Below are 16,583 nucleotides of genomic sequence, written 5' to 3' on the forward strand. Positions count from 1 at the left end.
CAAAACACAAGCTTGAATATTTGTAACTAAAATAACCAAGGCAAACAGAAATGTTTATTCCTCCTCAGGACATGTAGAAAACAAAGACGGGTTAATCTCATTACCTGGAAGGGTGATTTTAACTCCGGTGGTGCTCTTGTAAATAAGAACTGAAGAATAATGCTGAATGGAATAACCTCTCCCAGGGCTGAGCTGCTGGCAATATGCTCACTGGTCTGGAACAGCAGCGGTCTGGAAAAATGCAACAAAACACTTGCGAAAGGAAGGAAAGGCTTATCTTATGTATTAGAATAATGCCTTTAAGCGCCAATATTGTCACAGGATAAAATCACCTTATTTTTTTTCCCCAATCTGTATCTCGGGTTTTCAACACAAGTTCAGATTGTAAAAAAACGTACAGAAGTTGCCTATTTTAATTAAACAGTGCAGGACTGCAGATTTCATATTTCAGTGGAAAGATGTAAGGCAACTGCAGAACTCACTATCATAAAGCAGCAGCAATGAAAGCCACACAAAACAGTACCATTTGGCCACGATTTACATGACAATGACTTTTAAATCATAGTCATACTCTGCATAAAATTTACAAGAACTTTAATCTATTTCTAATTTGCTTGTGGGTGTTGCCAAAAAAGTCCTCAGTTCAATCAGAACTAACAAAAGGTAATAAATTAGTTTTGAAATACAGTTTGATCATAGAACCAACTGCAGGCTGCCGTGCCCACAACTCACCTGAACGACCTCAGCTGTCTGTAAGATTTGCCTAGGTCAGAGACTCGGCGGCAGAGTGGCGCTACTGCTAACTCCATCTGAAAACACAAGGATTTGGATTTGAATTAGACTATCCCAAAATATCAGACTCAGTATTTCAGTAGTCTGCCTTTGAATAATAACCCAGACTTGCAGGCCAACTCATCAGTTTCTCACCGGTGGCTGCCTTTGGGACTAGGAGTTGTTCTTTCACATTGCAGTGCCCCAGCCAAATCTTCTGCTCATTCTTGGCAACACAGTAAGCAGCACACAAAACAACAGCTATAGATAAGGACAGGACATGCTCATGTGAGCTTCCCGCAACCAAAGCTTTGTTTGTCTGAGCTCATTTGGACAGTGATGAGTTTCCTGATGAAGCACTTCCATTAAAAGTCCCAAAATTCTGATGTCTTAGTGGGATGAAAGGCAATCAAGGCAGGTTTCTGCAGACCACTACAAATGCACACACGCAAGGGCTGCTCCAAAAGTAATGCCTACTATTCTATTTTACTGGCCCATGACAGCAGAGGCAGATGGTCGTAGTAGAGCAGTAGAGGCTAAACCCTCCCACCAATATCCCATGACACGTTGTTGCTGTGTGACAGATGGCAGCAGAGGGGCAGTCTGACAGAATGGGGTCTGACATGGAAGTGTGGGTGAAGCAAAGGTGTGGAACTGAATTCCTCCCATGACAGAAATGGCACCCACTGCCATTCACTGACACTTGCTGAATGTTTATGGAGACCAACCAGTGGATGTGAGCACAGCGAGGTGGTGGGTGGTGTGTTTCAGCACTGGTAACAGCGATGTGAAAGACAAACCACGTTCTGGACAGCCATTATAATATTTGTGAGTGTAGCATACAGGCTCTTGTTTCTTGCTGGCAAAAATGCACAGCTAATGGTGGTGACTGTGTTGGAAAACAGCGTTAGTTAGTTGAGAATTTGCTCTATCAAATAACATTATTGTGCTCTTGGTATCTGCTGAAGTTTCCATGGAAATAAATAGGAGGCATTACTTTCAGAGCAACCACATCTTTCAGCTGGACATCCTTTCCTTTGGTGAAGGACAAGATTTAAGTGGTTCATTCATGAATACTCAGCCCTAAATGCAAGGGCACAAAACCTACACAGACCTGAAGGCAGCGGGGACCTACTACCATGGACTCAGAGACAAAGTACATCCATAACAGAATCATTTTCTTACTCAACAGTCCATTCTCTCTGTTCTGAGTTATAGAATCCATCTTTAAAAACAAGCAATCTTTAAACTCTAGTTTTTAAGCAATATGGAGTTCACCTGTCTTTCCAAACAAGAGCCAGACTCTGCTCAGGTTCTTTTACCATTCATGTGAGACTAAATTCCCACCACATAACCTTCATTACCACTGAAGACACAGAAATGAGAAAACAATTCCACCTCCAGATCCCTGAACTCTCTGGTGCTGTTGCATGGCGAAATTTTGGTTAACATGTACAATAATACAAACACCACCACCTAAAGAAATACAACACTGGGAAAATCAATGATCCACATCCACCAGATGTGGATTAAGACTTTTTTTGCATACCTTAAGTATCAGTCAACAGAGGGATGCAAATTTTATTCTTCGTGTAGATTTGTTAAAATCCCCAATTTAGAAAATTACTCAAGCTCATTTCCAAAGTAATGCATAATTACGATGTTTGAAAAGATCACAGATGAAAACCACCATACAATAGCCTCCCATTTAAGAGACATTGCTGAACTTGTTCCAAAGCACTTGCAATAATGCCATATTTACAAGGAAGTCTTCAATACTGCTGCTCTTTCCAATTTCAGTCTTCTCAATGGAGATCTCCATAAGCCGCCTGGCTGTGTCCCTGGGTACCCTGCTCTAGGTGTCCCTGCTGGGGCAGGGGTTGAGCAGAAGGACATGGAGGGCACTTCCAGCCTCACCTACTTTGAGATTCTGTGTGCATGATGGGAATCCCCTCACCTGGTTCTCAATATCTGTAAATTATCTTTATGGTCAGTGGAGAGAACCAACGGCTTCTGCTGTGGGATACCCTGAGGGTGGTATCTAAAGTAGGTCAGGTGGATCACGTTGTAGGAACACCCAATATGTGACACTCCATCAGAGAAATCTGGGAGACCCAGAGTGCCCCAGCTAGTCATCTATACTTCCTCTACATGCATGGAGAGGGAGCACCTCAGAAAAGCGATGGGCAAAGCTCTCACAGGCAGCACAAAGCTGCTCCCTGGGCCCAGAGGCTTTGTAGTACATGCCTCACATTCAGCATGCCATGGGATGCCAATGTCACCTTGCTCAGCAGGAATCCTCAACTGCTGTGCCTTGTTCTGAATTTGCCGGCACAAGTGAGCAATGCTGAGTGCATGCATGTTCTCCATTGGGATTTCTCCAGGGAAGAGCACAAACTCTACGTGGTGATGAAGATTAACACAAGGTCAGCAAGTTGCTTCCATACATCCCCTGGGATACTTCTAAGCATGTTTGGGAGCCAAGAAGCTTCCAGTCTGCTGCACAGGATCAGGAGCAAGTGGCCAAGAAGAAGACCTTATTAAGTAGGATTTGCTGTATCACAATACAAGATCCCAGCAGATGCTGAAAAACAAATGGGAGCTCTGATTTCTTCAGAGTTACTTTTCAAGCTGCAGCACTGTCATCCTGTAGGACCTCGTATCTCTGAGTGGTGGGAGCCATGGGCTCGTAGCTGAGAAGAACTGGGGAGAAAAATCATCTTTTTAGGTGCTTTGGAGAATTTGAGAATAGGCAACAAAAAGCCATTCTGACTTGTGGAGGCAGAGATGCATGGATGAAAATGTACCCATGAGGAGAAAGATCCCTGCAGAGCAAAATATAATTCTGCTTGGTAAGTTTTAAATGGTTGTTTCTCTCCTGAAACATAATATGATGTAATGAGACATAAGTGAAACTTTCTACAGCTTAACCAACTCCTTATTAAAACAAATTTAAATGATTTCTCTTGAACATACTTAGCAGCTTCCATAAATCAGCATTTTTAGTCTTAAATGCTGAAGAATAAGATTTTCTTTGGAAAATTCTGTTAATTCATCTTCAACCTTTATTCACGGTAGGAAATGATTAGAATTGATAGAGCTAGATAAATTTCATGGCAGCAGATGGTTGTTTCGTGAAGCACTAGTTGCCAAAGGAAAAAAAAAAACAAGTGTTTTTAAGCTGTGCAGCACACTATACCATCTAAACTGACTCACAAAGAGTGGGAATGAGTAAAAACTACTGTGGTAAAAATGTACATAAACCACAGAAACTCGTTTTTGTCTTTTTGTTGTTGTTGGTTGGTTGGTTTTTTTTACTCTACAACACTAGTCTGCTATGTGTTGTAAGCCAATTTCTCCAATAAAAACCATACCTCACATCATAACCAAGAGTCTTTTTTCCCTGCTTGCTTTTAGTTATTTGTCTGAGTCCAATGACTTGATGAGATGCCATGGCATTTTGCTTCTTCTGCAATCCCCTCTGCAGGCCCTCTGCATGGCTTTTGTGTCCCTGTGAGCACCCTATTGGCTGGCATCACTGCTCCAGGAGTGGTTTCCTGGGAGGACACACTCATCTAGGAACAGCTGCTGTTTTTAAGGAGCTGGATTTGGGCAGAGGATAGAGCACACATCACTTCAGTTTTGCTACCCATCATCACCTGAAGCTGCATCAACTGTCAATTCATGCAATGTGGTTCTACTGTAACAGCTTTTGCTATGAGATACAGCTGTATCTTCCAAAGCATTTTGGTGAGCTTCAGCAGGTTGGGTGATGCTTCTGGTTGTCTGCAAGCCAATGTTTGTACCATGTGTGCAAGGTCTTTCACACATTCATGTCCAGCGGGCTCTACAAGTGTAAGGACAAGTAGCAACTTTTTCTTTTCCAAATTTCTCCCCCAAAATAGCAGATCTGAAAATTCTTGTCTTCATTAAATTCATTGAGAAATCAGGCATCCGAGAAATAACGTACAACCTCAACTAATGTGAGATAAACATTATCACAGGATCTCAGGATCTGCTGGAAGAAATTCAGTAGGAAGTGTAAGTGCACACTGAAAAGGGACATTTAGAATGGAAGCAGGCCTAACGACTGTCTCCTTTCCTCTAACTTCATTCCAAATCCATTGCTTTGCCATGATTTCTTCATGTACTTTGTTGTGCTTCACAGAATGCAATGACAGACTCCTACCCAACCTTTATATAAAACATATTCCTCTTCTCAATGATTCTTGCTCTCTATGCCTAAAAAGGCTATATTAGCTTTTCTTCTCAGATGACACCGCCATAGCCCATGGGTAGCTGGTCAATTATCTGTTGAACTATTCACTGGCTAGCCGTATTGTACAAAATCCATCACATGGCTGGCTTTGCTATTTGGATTATCTTCAGCAACTCAAGGGTGAAGTTAATACGTACTCTAGATACAGATAATGCATATATATTGAAGAGTGCTTTGAAAAACTCCATAGTGAAGTTATTGTTTCGTGCCTATTGTGCTATTTTCAAGATCTCTCGTTACTAAAAAGCTGTTTTTTCAGTTGGAAAATCTGAGCATTAAATTTTTAGCAATTATATTTCCTCCTGGCCAAGATGAATTCCAAGTTTTTAAATGTTAACTCAAAATGCTTTTTTCTAGTCATTCAGAAGGAGAGAATGCTTTAAAAAGCAAGGAAGCAGAAGAGCTCTGAATTACTATATGAAACAAGCTGGCCTTAAAGGGATGTGGAACTTGATTTATCCACTGTGTAGCAATTCCAAAACAGTTGATGTTGAAGCAAATCCTTCAGCTGTAATACTTCCAAAATACCACACTTTAGAAAATAATTCCTTTCCTCTGGCAGGACGGTTGGCATTAAACATTAAGTACATTTTAGCTTTAGTGGGTTTTGCCCTTATAACTGTGATTACGACATGATGCTTCCCTCATTTCTCTGTAAGAATCTAAAAAAGGAGAATATTTTATAAAAAATAACAAAAAGCATTTTTACATTCTATCAAAGCTCAAAGGAACAAATTTATTTACACTTACAAAACCACAAACGCCCAATATCCTTGCTTTTTTAGAAGCCATATTAATTAAGGAAATTGGATTCTGACCATATGTTAACCGGCAGATACAAACACTCCTAGGCTAGAATTTAGCACAGACAACTTCTACAGCAAAAACATTTTTCTAGGAAAATTCAATACACCCAAAATGTTTTGCAGTGACATACTGATAAAAACTTGAAGAGTTTAAGATGGCAAAACATGTCATGTCTTCATGCACAAAGCCTAAGGATTACTTACTTTTTGCAGCATCTAGACTAGATGTTTCAATGCAGTTGTATTTACACTTGCTATCAATGAATAGCTATTTTCTTATATTGACTTACAAGTGTTATGCAGCAGACTACTAATTTTCATGCTAAATATTACTGTTGAATGCCCATTTCATCCAAATAAATTTCTCGGTTGACTGCACCTAAACGTATTTCATGGCGCACTGTCCAGCAATTCTATCAGGTGTTATGAAGGTGTGAACTACAAACCACAAATCCCAAAGTATGCCTCAAAGTAAGTGCTGTAGCAACTCTGAATATCAAGCAAGATAAAAGGTCCTCTGGAGAAGAACTGGCACTCCCCAGAAACATAAACACTGAAAAACCATCAGGGTTTGCTTACTCCAGGAGAGCATTTTTTCTAGCATGACTGAATACGAAAAAATTTGAAAGTAAAATTTAGTATTACATGCATGAATACTGAATCATGGTCATCTTCATAACACAAGAATGAAAACAACCTGATGCAGGACTTTATAGGAGCAAATTGAAAAGTAATCTTGAGCAATTGTTGGTATAAAAGCTGAGAGCACGAACAGAGGTGAATTCACCCTATACACTGGAAGTACTTCAAACAATGAGTCCCAAGGAACCGCACAGTATGTGATAATAAGCTTGCATCATTGCAGGCATCTCCTAGGGCTTAAAATGCTTTTGTGTTCCTGTAAGCACTGATCTTTATGAAATCATGACACTGCCATATTTCATTCCTATCATACCTACATTTACAGCTGCCAACTAGCACACAAGCAGCCTTCCTGCTGAAACACCAGCAATGCACAAGATAACATCATATTCCACAGTGTCAGTAACACCACTGACACCGTAGAAACAGGATAAGACAAAGGATGAGAGTTCAACAGAATTACAACAATAATTCCCAACTGAACAAACAGCTGAGCTTGCTGAATGCTGAGAGCTTGAAACCGCTCCCTTCCCCCTTCTGTGTACCAATACCTGCTGTTTTGAGGCAACTACCAGCAGAACAAGTCTGTGGTTGGAAAAATCATTACACTGGACTCTCAGCCAAAGTAATTGGGATGAGTAAGAGGCAACTTACACAGGTACCTCTGATTGCCCTGGCAGAAATGCAGTAAGAACATTCACTAAACGCAACCCAGAATTATTTGACTCTCAACATATATGTGGGTCTAGTGGGTGGCAACCCTGCCCACGGCAGCGGGGTTGGAACCAGATGGTCTTTAAGATCCCTTCCAACCCAATCCATTCTATGATTCTATGTTTTAGTAAGACTTCAAGTTAAACAAAGCAGCTCTTTTGCTTCCAAGAAACCCCAAATCATCAAGAACTTTTTTTTTTAATCACAAAAGCTATTTTTAAACCAGAAAATGTAACCCTTTCTGAGTTCAGAATATTCAAAACAACTCCACAAGACAGAGTACAAGCAGAAACATTTATAAGCAAACCTCCTCCTATACATTCAGTCTTCCGAGGCAAGTCCTTTCCTTCAGGCATCAGTCCAGCAGCACAGTGCCCTTCTAGGCCTGAAAAAAATTCTGTCTGCAACATTTGCAGCCATTTGGAAAAGTTTTTTCCTAAATAGCCACAAGCCCAGATCAACTCCTTCTCACTGCTTTCCTCAACCCAGGGCAGCAGCCACCTGCCCTTCTCTTTGGAGGAATCCAGACAGCTCCTCATCAAGGCAGGAATGAACATGCAAATTCCCCTATGTTCAGAAGAAAACATACCTTCATTTTTTTACTTAAAAGGCAACCCATGTCAAAATGAGAAATGAGTGATATTTTTAGTATTATAATAACAGGTGCTTAGATCAGATGCTCTTTGCAGTAGAATTAGGTAAAGGTATTTCCTAAATTTATACAACTTACTTAAGAACTGCAGAATAAATTACAAAAAAATGCCCATATTCTTTCCAGAGGAGGAGTCAGGTGTCCTTTTTTTTAATCTATTTTATGCCATTGTCTTCAACATACAGAAGGGAATAGAACCTTCCCACCAAAAGCAATTGAACACATCCCCTGCTAAGATTAACGGCTGGTTTTCTACTTCTGAATAACGAATACAAAAACTTTTCCCAAATTTATTCAACCTATTGCAGGGTTGAATCCGCTGCTAAAAAAGTGACAGTTGCATAAGAATCTGAAAACTGACAGAGCTGGAGTTGATTCTTTCAATATCTACAGCCAAAACAAATTCACCAGACGAAAATGGCCTGATATCCATCTCCTACATTGGGTCATTTAAGTCCCCAGACAAGAACATGGAAAGTGGGGCTGCTTTTCACATATGAAGGTTTTCTGACCAGGTCGGGCGATCTGATCTGTATCTCCTGACAAAGATTTTTCTTCTTGCCTTCTTTTGGGGCACTTAAATGCAAAATAAATAAAACAGCCATAACCCAGAAATGAAACAGTAACTCCCTCCTTCCCTGCCTTCTTCTCGTACTCCAGTTACTAGTCAAAAGCAGTACTCAGTATGCAGACAAGTGGGGCCTCATTCCCTTTTCCATCCAGACAATATAACCTATACCCTCACACCAATCTAGTGAATGCCTTTGTTTTTTGGCAAGTTAATCACACAATGTTATTATTGACAAATTAGGTTTGATGATAATAGATAACACAGACAAGCAGTGGATATTAATCTAGCAATCTTCTTTGTGTTTTAGTTCAGTGTAAAGACAGAGTTAAGTCTAAGAGACAGGCAAGTCAGATCATGAAGAAAATCCAGAATAAAATGAAAGGGCAGTTCTTCCAAAGGATATTATTATTTCTTTAGTTTGTCTCCTACTCTGCTAGGCAGGTGAGTTAGTGATTAACTGCTGCTGGCACTGTGATATATTAAAGCAATTAAGAAAATGACACACCGCTGCATTAGGAGAAAGAATGAAGTGAATGAATGGTGGCAAATGATGGACATACCAAGAAGGTCAGACAAGCTGGGTAAAATTTCAAGATGCAGCTGAATTGAAATGCAACAGTCACTTGATGGGGAGCTGTCACACCTCCTGGAATGTGCTTTGCAATGACAAGGGATCTCCAACTACTACTGGATACACCTCTCAGGATTCACTATCACAGAGCAAATGTTTAGAACTGAAATGCACAGATCTCTACAGCTGCTTACACTTCGTTGGGGGCAAAAGCATTGATGATACCTTTCAGGGAACACAGTGAAGCAATGATAAAAAGCAGAAATAAGTATTAGGGGTACCTGTGCAAAATCCGCCGCAAGCCGCATCTTCCCACCTTCACCAAGGGGCCTTATTAGACTGGCATTGCGAATGAAAAGTTCAATTGCTCTTTGTGCCATGGCTTCAGTGTTATCAAAGACAAAGTCAAAGCATTCAAAATGTCTGAAGTAGTCACTCATGACTCTTCCTATAAAACCCTGTAGTTCTTTCATGTACAGAGAACAAGGGACATCTGGTTTTCCTGAGCTGGATAATGACCTGCAAAAAAAAAAAAAAAAAAAAAAAAAAAAGAAGAAGAAAGAAAAAAAGAAATAGGGACAGTTAAATTTATGTTTAAAATACAACCAAAAATGACTGGTTTCTTTTGGTTTTTTTTGCTACCCCAAAAAGTCCCGAGTACCATTCAGGCTCCAAATGCTGTGTGTAGCTCTATCTGAAGCTGTGGTCAAAGAATAACTCCTCATCCCTTCCAAGCAAGATGCAGGAAATCATCCCACTCCAGCCTGACTTACAGAGCCTCCACGAGTTTGGAGATAAAGCTCAAATTCAGCCCCTAAATGTAATTATCCCAGCTTCTGATTTACAACTCTAAAAATGGATCAGAAAGTGCAAGCACATGTCACAGGGTCACTACTTACACCTATAGCAAACCTATTTTCTCAGAATTAGTTTCCTAGATTGCTCCAAATCCTGGATTATAAAGTAGATCTAGTTATAGAAGCAGCACAGAAGCTGGAAAACACAGAAATAAATCACCTTTCTCTTTCTTTGAAACACAGCCAGGCAACCAGACTCTTCCAAACTGAGGAACCTGAGCATACAGGATATCTAACAGAACTCAGCCTTTGGCTGCAATCAGTTTATTCACTCAGAGATATTTTACTAGAGGCAGCAAACGAAAGACAGAGAGGGTAAAATATTGATAGCTTTTGCTTTTGTTAAAAAAGTCAAAAGGAAAACAAAGAACAGTTCTGAAAATACATATTTTTTTCCAGAGAATTTCAAGGACAGAATACAAAGGAGTGACGTTTATTGGCCAAATCCTCTGCTTCTGCAGGACATCTCATGATGATGTAAGACACATCAGAACAGACATAACAACCAAAACCGTGCTCACAAAGGAAGTCTCAAGTACAGTTAGGACTCGAGATACCTGCAGATAAAGAAGACTTGAAATGGTAATCTGAAATTTCACCAAAAAAAAAAAAAAAAGATTTGTTGAACCATTTCACATTCAGTAATATGTTAAGATTTTTATTTTTTTTCTATGTAATTCTGAATCAGAGGTTTTATGCTTTATTTTAAGAAGAAAGAGTACTGACGTTTCTGGAACTATCCAGGAAAGGAAAAAAAAAAGGCAAAAACACAAAATAAGCAAAAAAAAAAAAAAAGCAGGGAATCTTTTCAAGTAGAACAGGGTTTTTTTAAGGACAAAAAGGGCCCCTGCTTGGATTTCCTTTCATTTTAAAATGAATTTTACTCAACAGATAGGGAGGGGGAAAAAAAAGTGAAGAAGACATATGCTGCCCCATTAATTTGTTTCGATAGATGGCTGTGTTAATTGACCATAATGTATCACCTACCATCCCCCTAATAAACACGGGCTCTTGCTCCAAGGACGTTGCAGCAATAGCAATTTATTATGCATATAGCAGGAACAATTTATTATGCATAGGCAGGATGTCTTACTAAGGCAATAGTAAATTTTAAAACACTGGTATTTACCCAGAAAAATCTTCCTGGTGCATCGTGATGATAATAGCTTCTACTGAATCTCCTACAGAGTTCAGTAATGGTTGAACAGCACTACCCATTAGATCATGGACTGCCTAAAATAGGATAAGAGAAAGGCAGAAATTAGGAACAGAAACTGCAAGCATTTGCATTTTGACACCTCAAGAATACCTTCACAGTTTGTTCCAATTGTGCTTTTTTAACTATTCTGTATTAGAAACTGCTAAATAGGAGGACAAAAGTCTAAGACAGCATTTATCTTTTACGGATCTTACCAGTATGGTACATAAAGAAGGCTGTTTACTACTTCTATGTATATAAAGCATCGCTTTAAAAAGATGCAGAGTGATTCCTGGTTTGTAGACACACATTTTGGCATACACACTTGGTTCAGCTGCTCATTTCCCCAAGACAGGCAAGCTGCCCTTCATTCCTCTGCACACACCCGCTCCCAGATTAGTGCACAGCAGGATAGATGTGGATAGCTGTCACCCACAGCACCCGGAGGGCCACACGGCCATACATATTGCCCTTCAGAAAAGCACCAGATAGCACAAAGATCATAATTTTATGTGCCTGCATGGCTGCGTGTCAGGGGTAGCGATAAAGGATTCAGTTACTGCTGTGTGAATGCTGCAGAGAAAGGCATTTATTTTCTCAGTCAGACGACATCTGGGTTCCAACCATTATGAGAATATTCTTAAATACAAACGTTACTCAAGCTGTGACTTAGCACATGCAACACTTAGGTAGCTGCAGATAGGGCAAAATATAAACTACAGAATATCTGTGTATCTTTGGCTAGTGTATACTGACACTACGTAAAACTTGGGAAAAAGAAGACACCATTTTTCAAGTAACAAACAAAGCAAACCTCAGCCCTCTACCCAGTGCATTCAATCTTGGGTGTTCAATTACCTTCAAGGCAGTTGTGATCGTTTCCTCAGCAGCTGCTGGGAATGAGTTCTGATTGGTAACAACCTAAAAACATTGAAGTATTTCTTAATGATAAATGTTAATAAACATTCAAAACGATTAGAAGCCACAACACTTAATTCCATATAAAACACACTGAGTTATATTTTCTAATGTGTGCACTGTACATAACTATCAAAAATGTTTTACACAGGCAGAATTTTCAGTGCACCAATATCAGTTCTTCACTCTCAAATCTCCTATGGGCTCTGCTGCTACTTTGGCAAAGAAATGACTCAAGAGATTTTAACTGAAATACAGCTGAAGGGTTAAAAGTACCAGAATACAATTAAGTGGTGTATTCTCCTGCTGCAAGCTACAGAATTTATGGAGAATTGTACAAGCAGCTCTACTGCAAACATTTGAAAAGAACAGGTATGTTCTTTCTCAGTACTGTAACCTGTATGCAATACTACACATTGAATAGCTGACTGTGTGCAGCTACAGTAATATTCAAACTGAAAGTCAAGGGATGACCTGAGGAATATTCAACCGATTTCCTTATAGTTATGAACATCTATGTAATAGTATTTTTAAGCCTATTTTAAAATAGGCCTTTTTAAAACATTCTTTAAACATAACCACAGTCAGGACTACTCATGATTCTGTTTCTAATCAGGCTAGGATTTAAACATGATTAACTAGAAGTACTATTATATCTGTTTGTATTAATTTACAGAGGCTGTGTAACCACTGATATCACTGAGTCAGTAAACTGGAATTGTTCATAACTGAGCCGAGTACAAAAAACATTTCCAGGCCAGACTTGGGACACAGCAGCAATGCACAGAGATGCATGTGAGGTGCTTCTTTTCTTGATTTCACCTTTTCTTTCTCCTTTTCTGTTTGGCCACAAGTGTGGGAAAGCAGGGAAGGTCTTCTCAGAAAGATAAGCTCAGGCAGGGACAGATGAAGGCAAGGGTTACTGGGCTTACCAGCAGAAAGACAGAGCTCTTGTGATAAGAAGAAAACTTATAATAATGGCTGTGAGATGTGATTACTCTCTATAAACACATATTTCTCTCCTCTTTTAATATTGACAATTTATCACACAGCAGTGCTTAAAAGGGCCAACCAAGTCTTGAAAAGCTGTACAAATGTAGAGCAAGACAGTTACCAACCCCAAATATGTCAATATTTGTTACAGTGATTACAGTAAGGTAATATACGTACAGCACAGCAAAGAAACTTATTTTATGGAAAGACAAGGAATATCAAAGGAAGCCTACCTTCAGAACCGCTTGGTGTAGTTTGTATAGTGAATTAACTACAGCCACGTTCCTCCTCTGTCCCTCTGTGAGAGGTCCAATCACCTGGCTGGCATCTCCTTGAGTAGACAGCTGCAGTGATTGCAGAAATGGTTAGAACAGCATCAACGCTTTAAATGGTGCATTTCCTCTAAAATTTAGTTAACTAAATTTAGACTGTGGCACAGTTCATTCTTCGGCCCCAATGTTTTTCCATTGAACTCACCTCGATTCATGTGATTTCCATCTTCACACAACACAAATCGAGACAAAAGGAACAACAACCAAGAAAGACAGCTGTCTCAGCTCCCAAAACCACAACATTCAGACCCTTGCAGATAGCTACTCCCTGAACATCTTCAATTTTATAACCTAAATATTTGACATCACCTGTCCAGGGATGCAGTATAAACCAGCAGCAGCACAATTGAAAACAGCATATGAGCGTTCAGATCTTGCTTTTGTCAACTACTCAAGCATTCCCTAAAATGTGTTTTCTTTTCCAAAAGGTGGCTTACAGCTTTGTACATACTAATGATTTGTACTACATAAGTGAGCAGAAAATAGCATTTCAAGGACCAAAACTGCTATTCTTGTCCTTAAAAAGTTATACTCATGAATCCTTCAGCAAAAAAGAGAAAATTAACTCTTCATTTTTCGACACTACTGTGTGCTTTTTATTACTAGCACAGAAGTCAAGTTTCCAGGATGACACATAAACAGCAATTAAATCCAGAACAGTTCTGTAAGGATCCTGCAGTGTATATTTATAGTTTCAAATAAAATGAATTGTAACTTGGAAACAAACAGAAATTTTCTTGTGCATAGAAAGCCAACGGAATACCAAGATCAACAAAAGGCCATGTGAATTTTAGAAGCATATAGAATCATAGAATCACCAAGGTTGGAAAAGACCTAAAAGATCATCCAGTCCAACTGTTCACCTATTACCAATAGCCCCCACTAAACCATGTCCCTCAACACAACATCCAGTTGCTCCTTGAACACCCCCAGGGTCAGTGACTCCACCACCTCCCTGTGCAGTCCATTCCAGTGTCTGACCACCCTTTCTGAGAAGTAATACTTCCTAATATCCAGCTTGAATCTCCCCTGCCGTAGCTTGAAACCATTCATTCCCTCTGGTCCTAATATCTCAATATTATAGCAAGAATAGCTATTAAAAGAAAGCTTTACTGGGATATAGGTATCTCACCAGCTATCTATATTGCAGGATACAAAGTTATCCTTCAGGAAACTCATGAAGATACCTACATCCAGAATCTCTCAGTAAAAATATACTTGACTTGTTAAACAAGCCATCAAGAAAGTTTCATGAGGTGCATCTTTACCAGCTGTAGGTCCTATGGAAAGCTCTGCAATACCAAATATGTGGTAACAAGAATTACTCAAGAAGAGGAACAAACACTGCCTGAAGATTTTCAAGGTATGCGAAACAAATTTTTGCTAGAGAAAGTCTATTCCTGTACTTCCCTGGCTTTCATTTTGCACAAACTCAGCCATCATGCAAATAAAGTTATCTACTGTTTGCCAGCACTGCTAATAATGGAAGTTTTAGGCAAGTTCTCGCAAGCACACACGAACACAGATTTATTCACAACACCAGAGTGACAGTATCAGTTCATTCAAATTTCTTCACATTTAGGATTTATTTAAGGATAAACATGTTTCTGAGGCCTTTGCAGAGGCAGAAGTCTTTTCTAACACATCTCTAATTGTTTGACATCAGAACGCATTTTTCAACTAGCTGATAAATAAATCATTTCAGCAGCTCCCTGCCTTCCTGATGAGATCAGCCATGTAAGCTATGTACAATTCTGTTTGCCTCCTACTATTTCAATTTGACAGACCTGACTGGTTTTACGAATTCTGCTTCTCACGCTCACAGCTTCCCAGATTAATGACAAAACAGCTGTGCAGAGAAACACAACACCCTGTCCATGCAGCCGGTCACCTCACACACCACAGTGACCTTTTCTCACACCTTTTTGAAGCACCGCACAGACTATTCAACTCAACTGTTACTTTGCACATTTACAGCTACTACACATAAAAGACTCTATTAGGACAGTGGAATTTTACACCCTAGACACTTCAATCTCAGTTCCTCAGTGTCTATTGCAAAGGTCTCACAAGTTCTTTTTCTTAACTCATTATGAAATCATTAAGCTCTGCAACTTCTGCTGGTAAAAAAGGCTCAACTAGTAAACAAACATGGTAACAAGTACAAAGATAAGCCTTCTGCAGAACAAGGAATTCTTGCATTCAGCACTGGAGCAATACAGATTTACAGGCAAAATATAAAAAAAGGCCTTAAAAGCAACCTATCCTTCTAAGATTATTTCCAATATTGAATTCTCTTCAAATTAATCACTTTGAACTTTGACAGCAAGATGTGCTGCTTCCTTGTGTATTTCAAAAGAAAATCACTGGTCTGGAAAACACAACTCTGTGAAGCAGCAGTAGGCACTGAGCAGCCCAGGGCTCCCTGGGATGGCGTCCCACAAGGCATACCATGGAAATCACTCCTTCCAGCTCCAGCTCCAGCTCCAGCTCCAGCTCCAGCAGAATTTCATGTGGTCCCTCCCTTCTCTTGCTGTAATCCCAATGATTTCTATGGTCTTGCCTTAAAAAGGTTCTGTCTTGAGGTCTACCCAACAGTTCACCTATATATGCTTCACCAATGGCATACATGTGGATTTCAGGTATTTTATCACTATTCAGTGTATCCAGGTAAGAAAATACTATCATTGTGTCTTCCCAGTCTCAACAGACTGTGCTTATGGCCCATTTATCTCAAACACAAATCATCCTCGCTTTCTTTTCCATCATAGTTGGTTTTACCAATGAATCAGAGTCATCACTCTCATTTATATAGCAAGAACTCTTGAAATGCTGTGCTACATGTAGCTCATGCACTTTAGCACAGTGGTAATGTAACTCTTCCTCTGTTATCTGTCCGCTGGGAATTGCACTGTGTAAATAGGTTAAGTCAAATAAGTGTGACTAAGCCACAACCACTCAGCTGTAAGACACAATTCCTTTTGAAGAGAGCAGTAGAGGCAGCATTTGTTTCCTTTTTAATCACTTATAGTTATCCAGAGTTGCAGAATGCCAGAAGGGTGAATTTATGCTAAATAGGAATTGGGAAGACAGAAGGGGTGACTTCATCCCAAAACAGAATTTATCTGGGGAAAGCAACAGCTAAAAGACAGTGTTGGGCTGGAAGATCACATCCCATCTCCAGGGATCGACTGCCCTGGGAGCCAGGCTGGCTCGAGTCTGCTAGCTGAAAACAAACCAAAAGGAACAATGCAGAGTCTGAACCTAAATGTGTAGCAA

At 39.7% G+C, this 16,583-nt stretch overlaps 1 protein-coding gene across 2 annotated transcripts in view; it reads right to left on the reverse strand.

The window, feature by feature from the left end:
* COG5 (component of oligomeric golgi complex 5) overlaps positions 1–16,583 on the reverse strand; it is a 172,599-nt gene that overhangs the window by 9,121 nt on the left and 146,895 nt on the right. For both annotated transcript variants that reach the window (XM_015850827.2, XM_015850892.2), the window contains exons 15-20: positions 13,206–13,316; positions 11,920–11,982; positions 10,993–11,096; positions 9,288–9,525; positions 733–809; positions 105–231 (exon numbers count right to left, since the gene is read on the reverse strand). In XM_015850827.2, the coding sequence (XP_015706313.1) occupies positions 105–231; positions 733–809; positions 9,288–9,525; positions 10,993–11,096; positions 11,920–11,982; positions 13,206–13,316 (720 nt within the window). The remainder of the gene's footprint in view (positions 1–104; positions 232–732; positions 810–9,287; positions 9,526–10,992; positions 11,097–11,919; positions 11,983–13,205; positions 13,317–16,583) is intronic.

The sequence above is a fragment of the Coturnix japonica genome, chromosome 1 (genome assembly GCF_001577835.2).
Source record: "Coturnix japonica isolate 7356 chromosome 1, Coturnix japonica 2.1, whole genome shotgun sequence".
Classification (NCBI taxonomy): domain Eukaryota; kingdom Metazoa; phylum Chordata; class Aves; order Galliformes; family Phasianidae; genus Coturnix; species Coturnix japonica.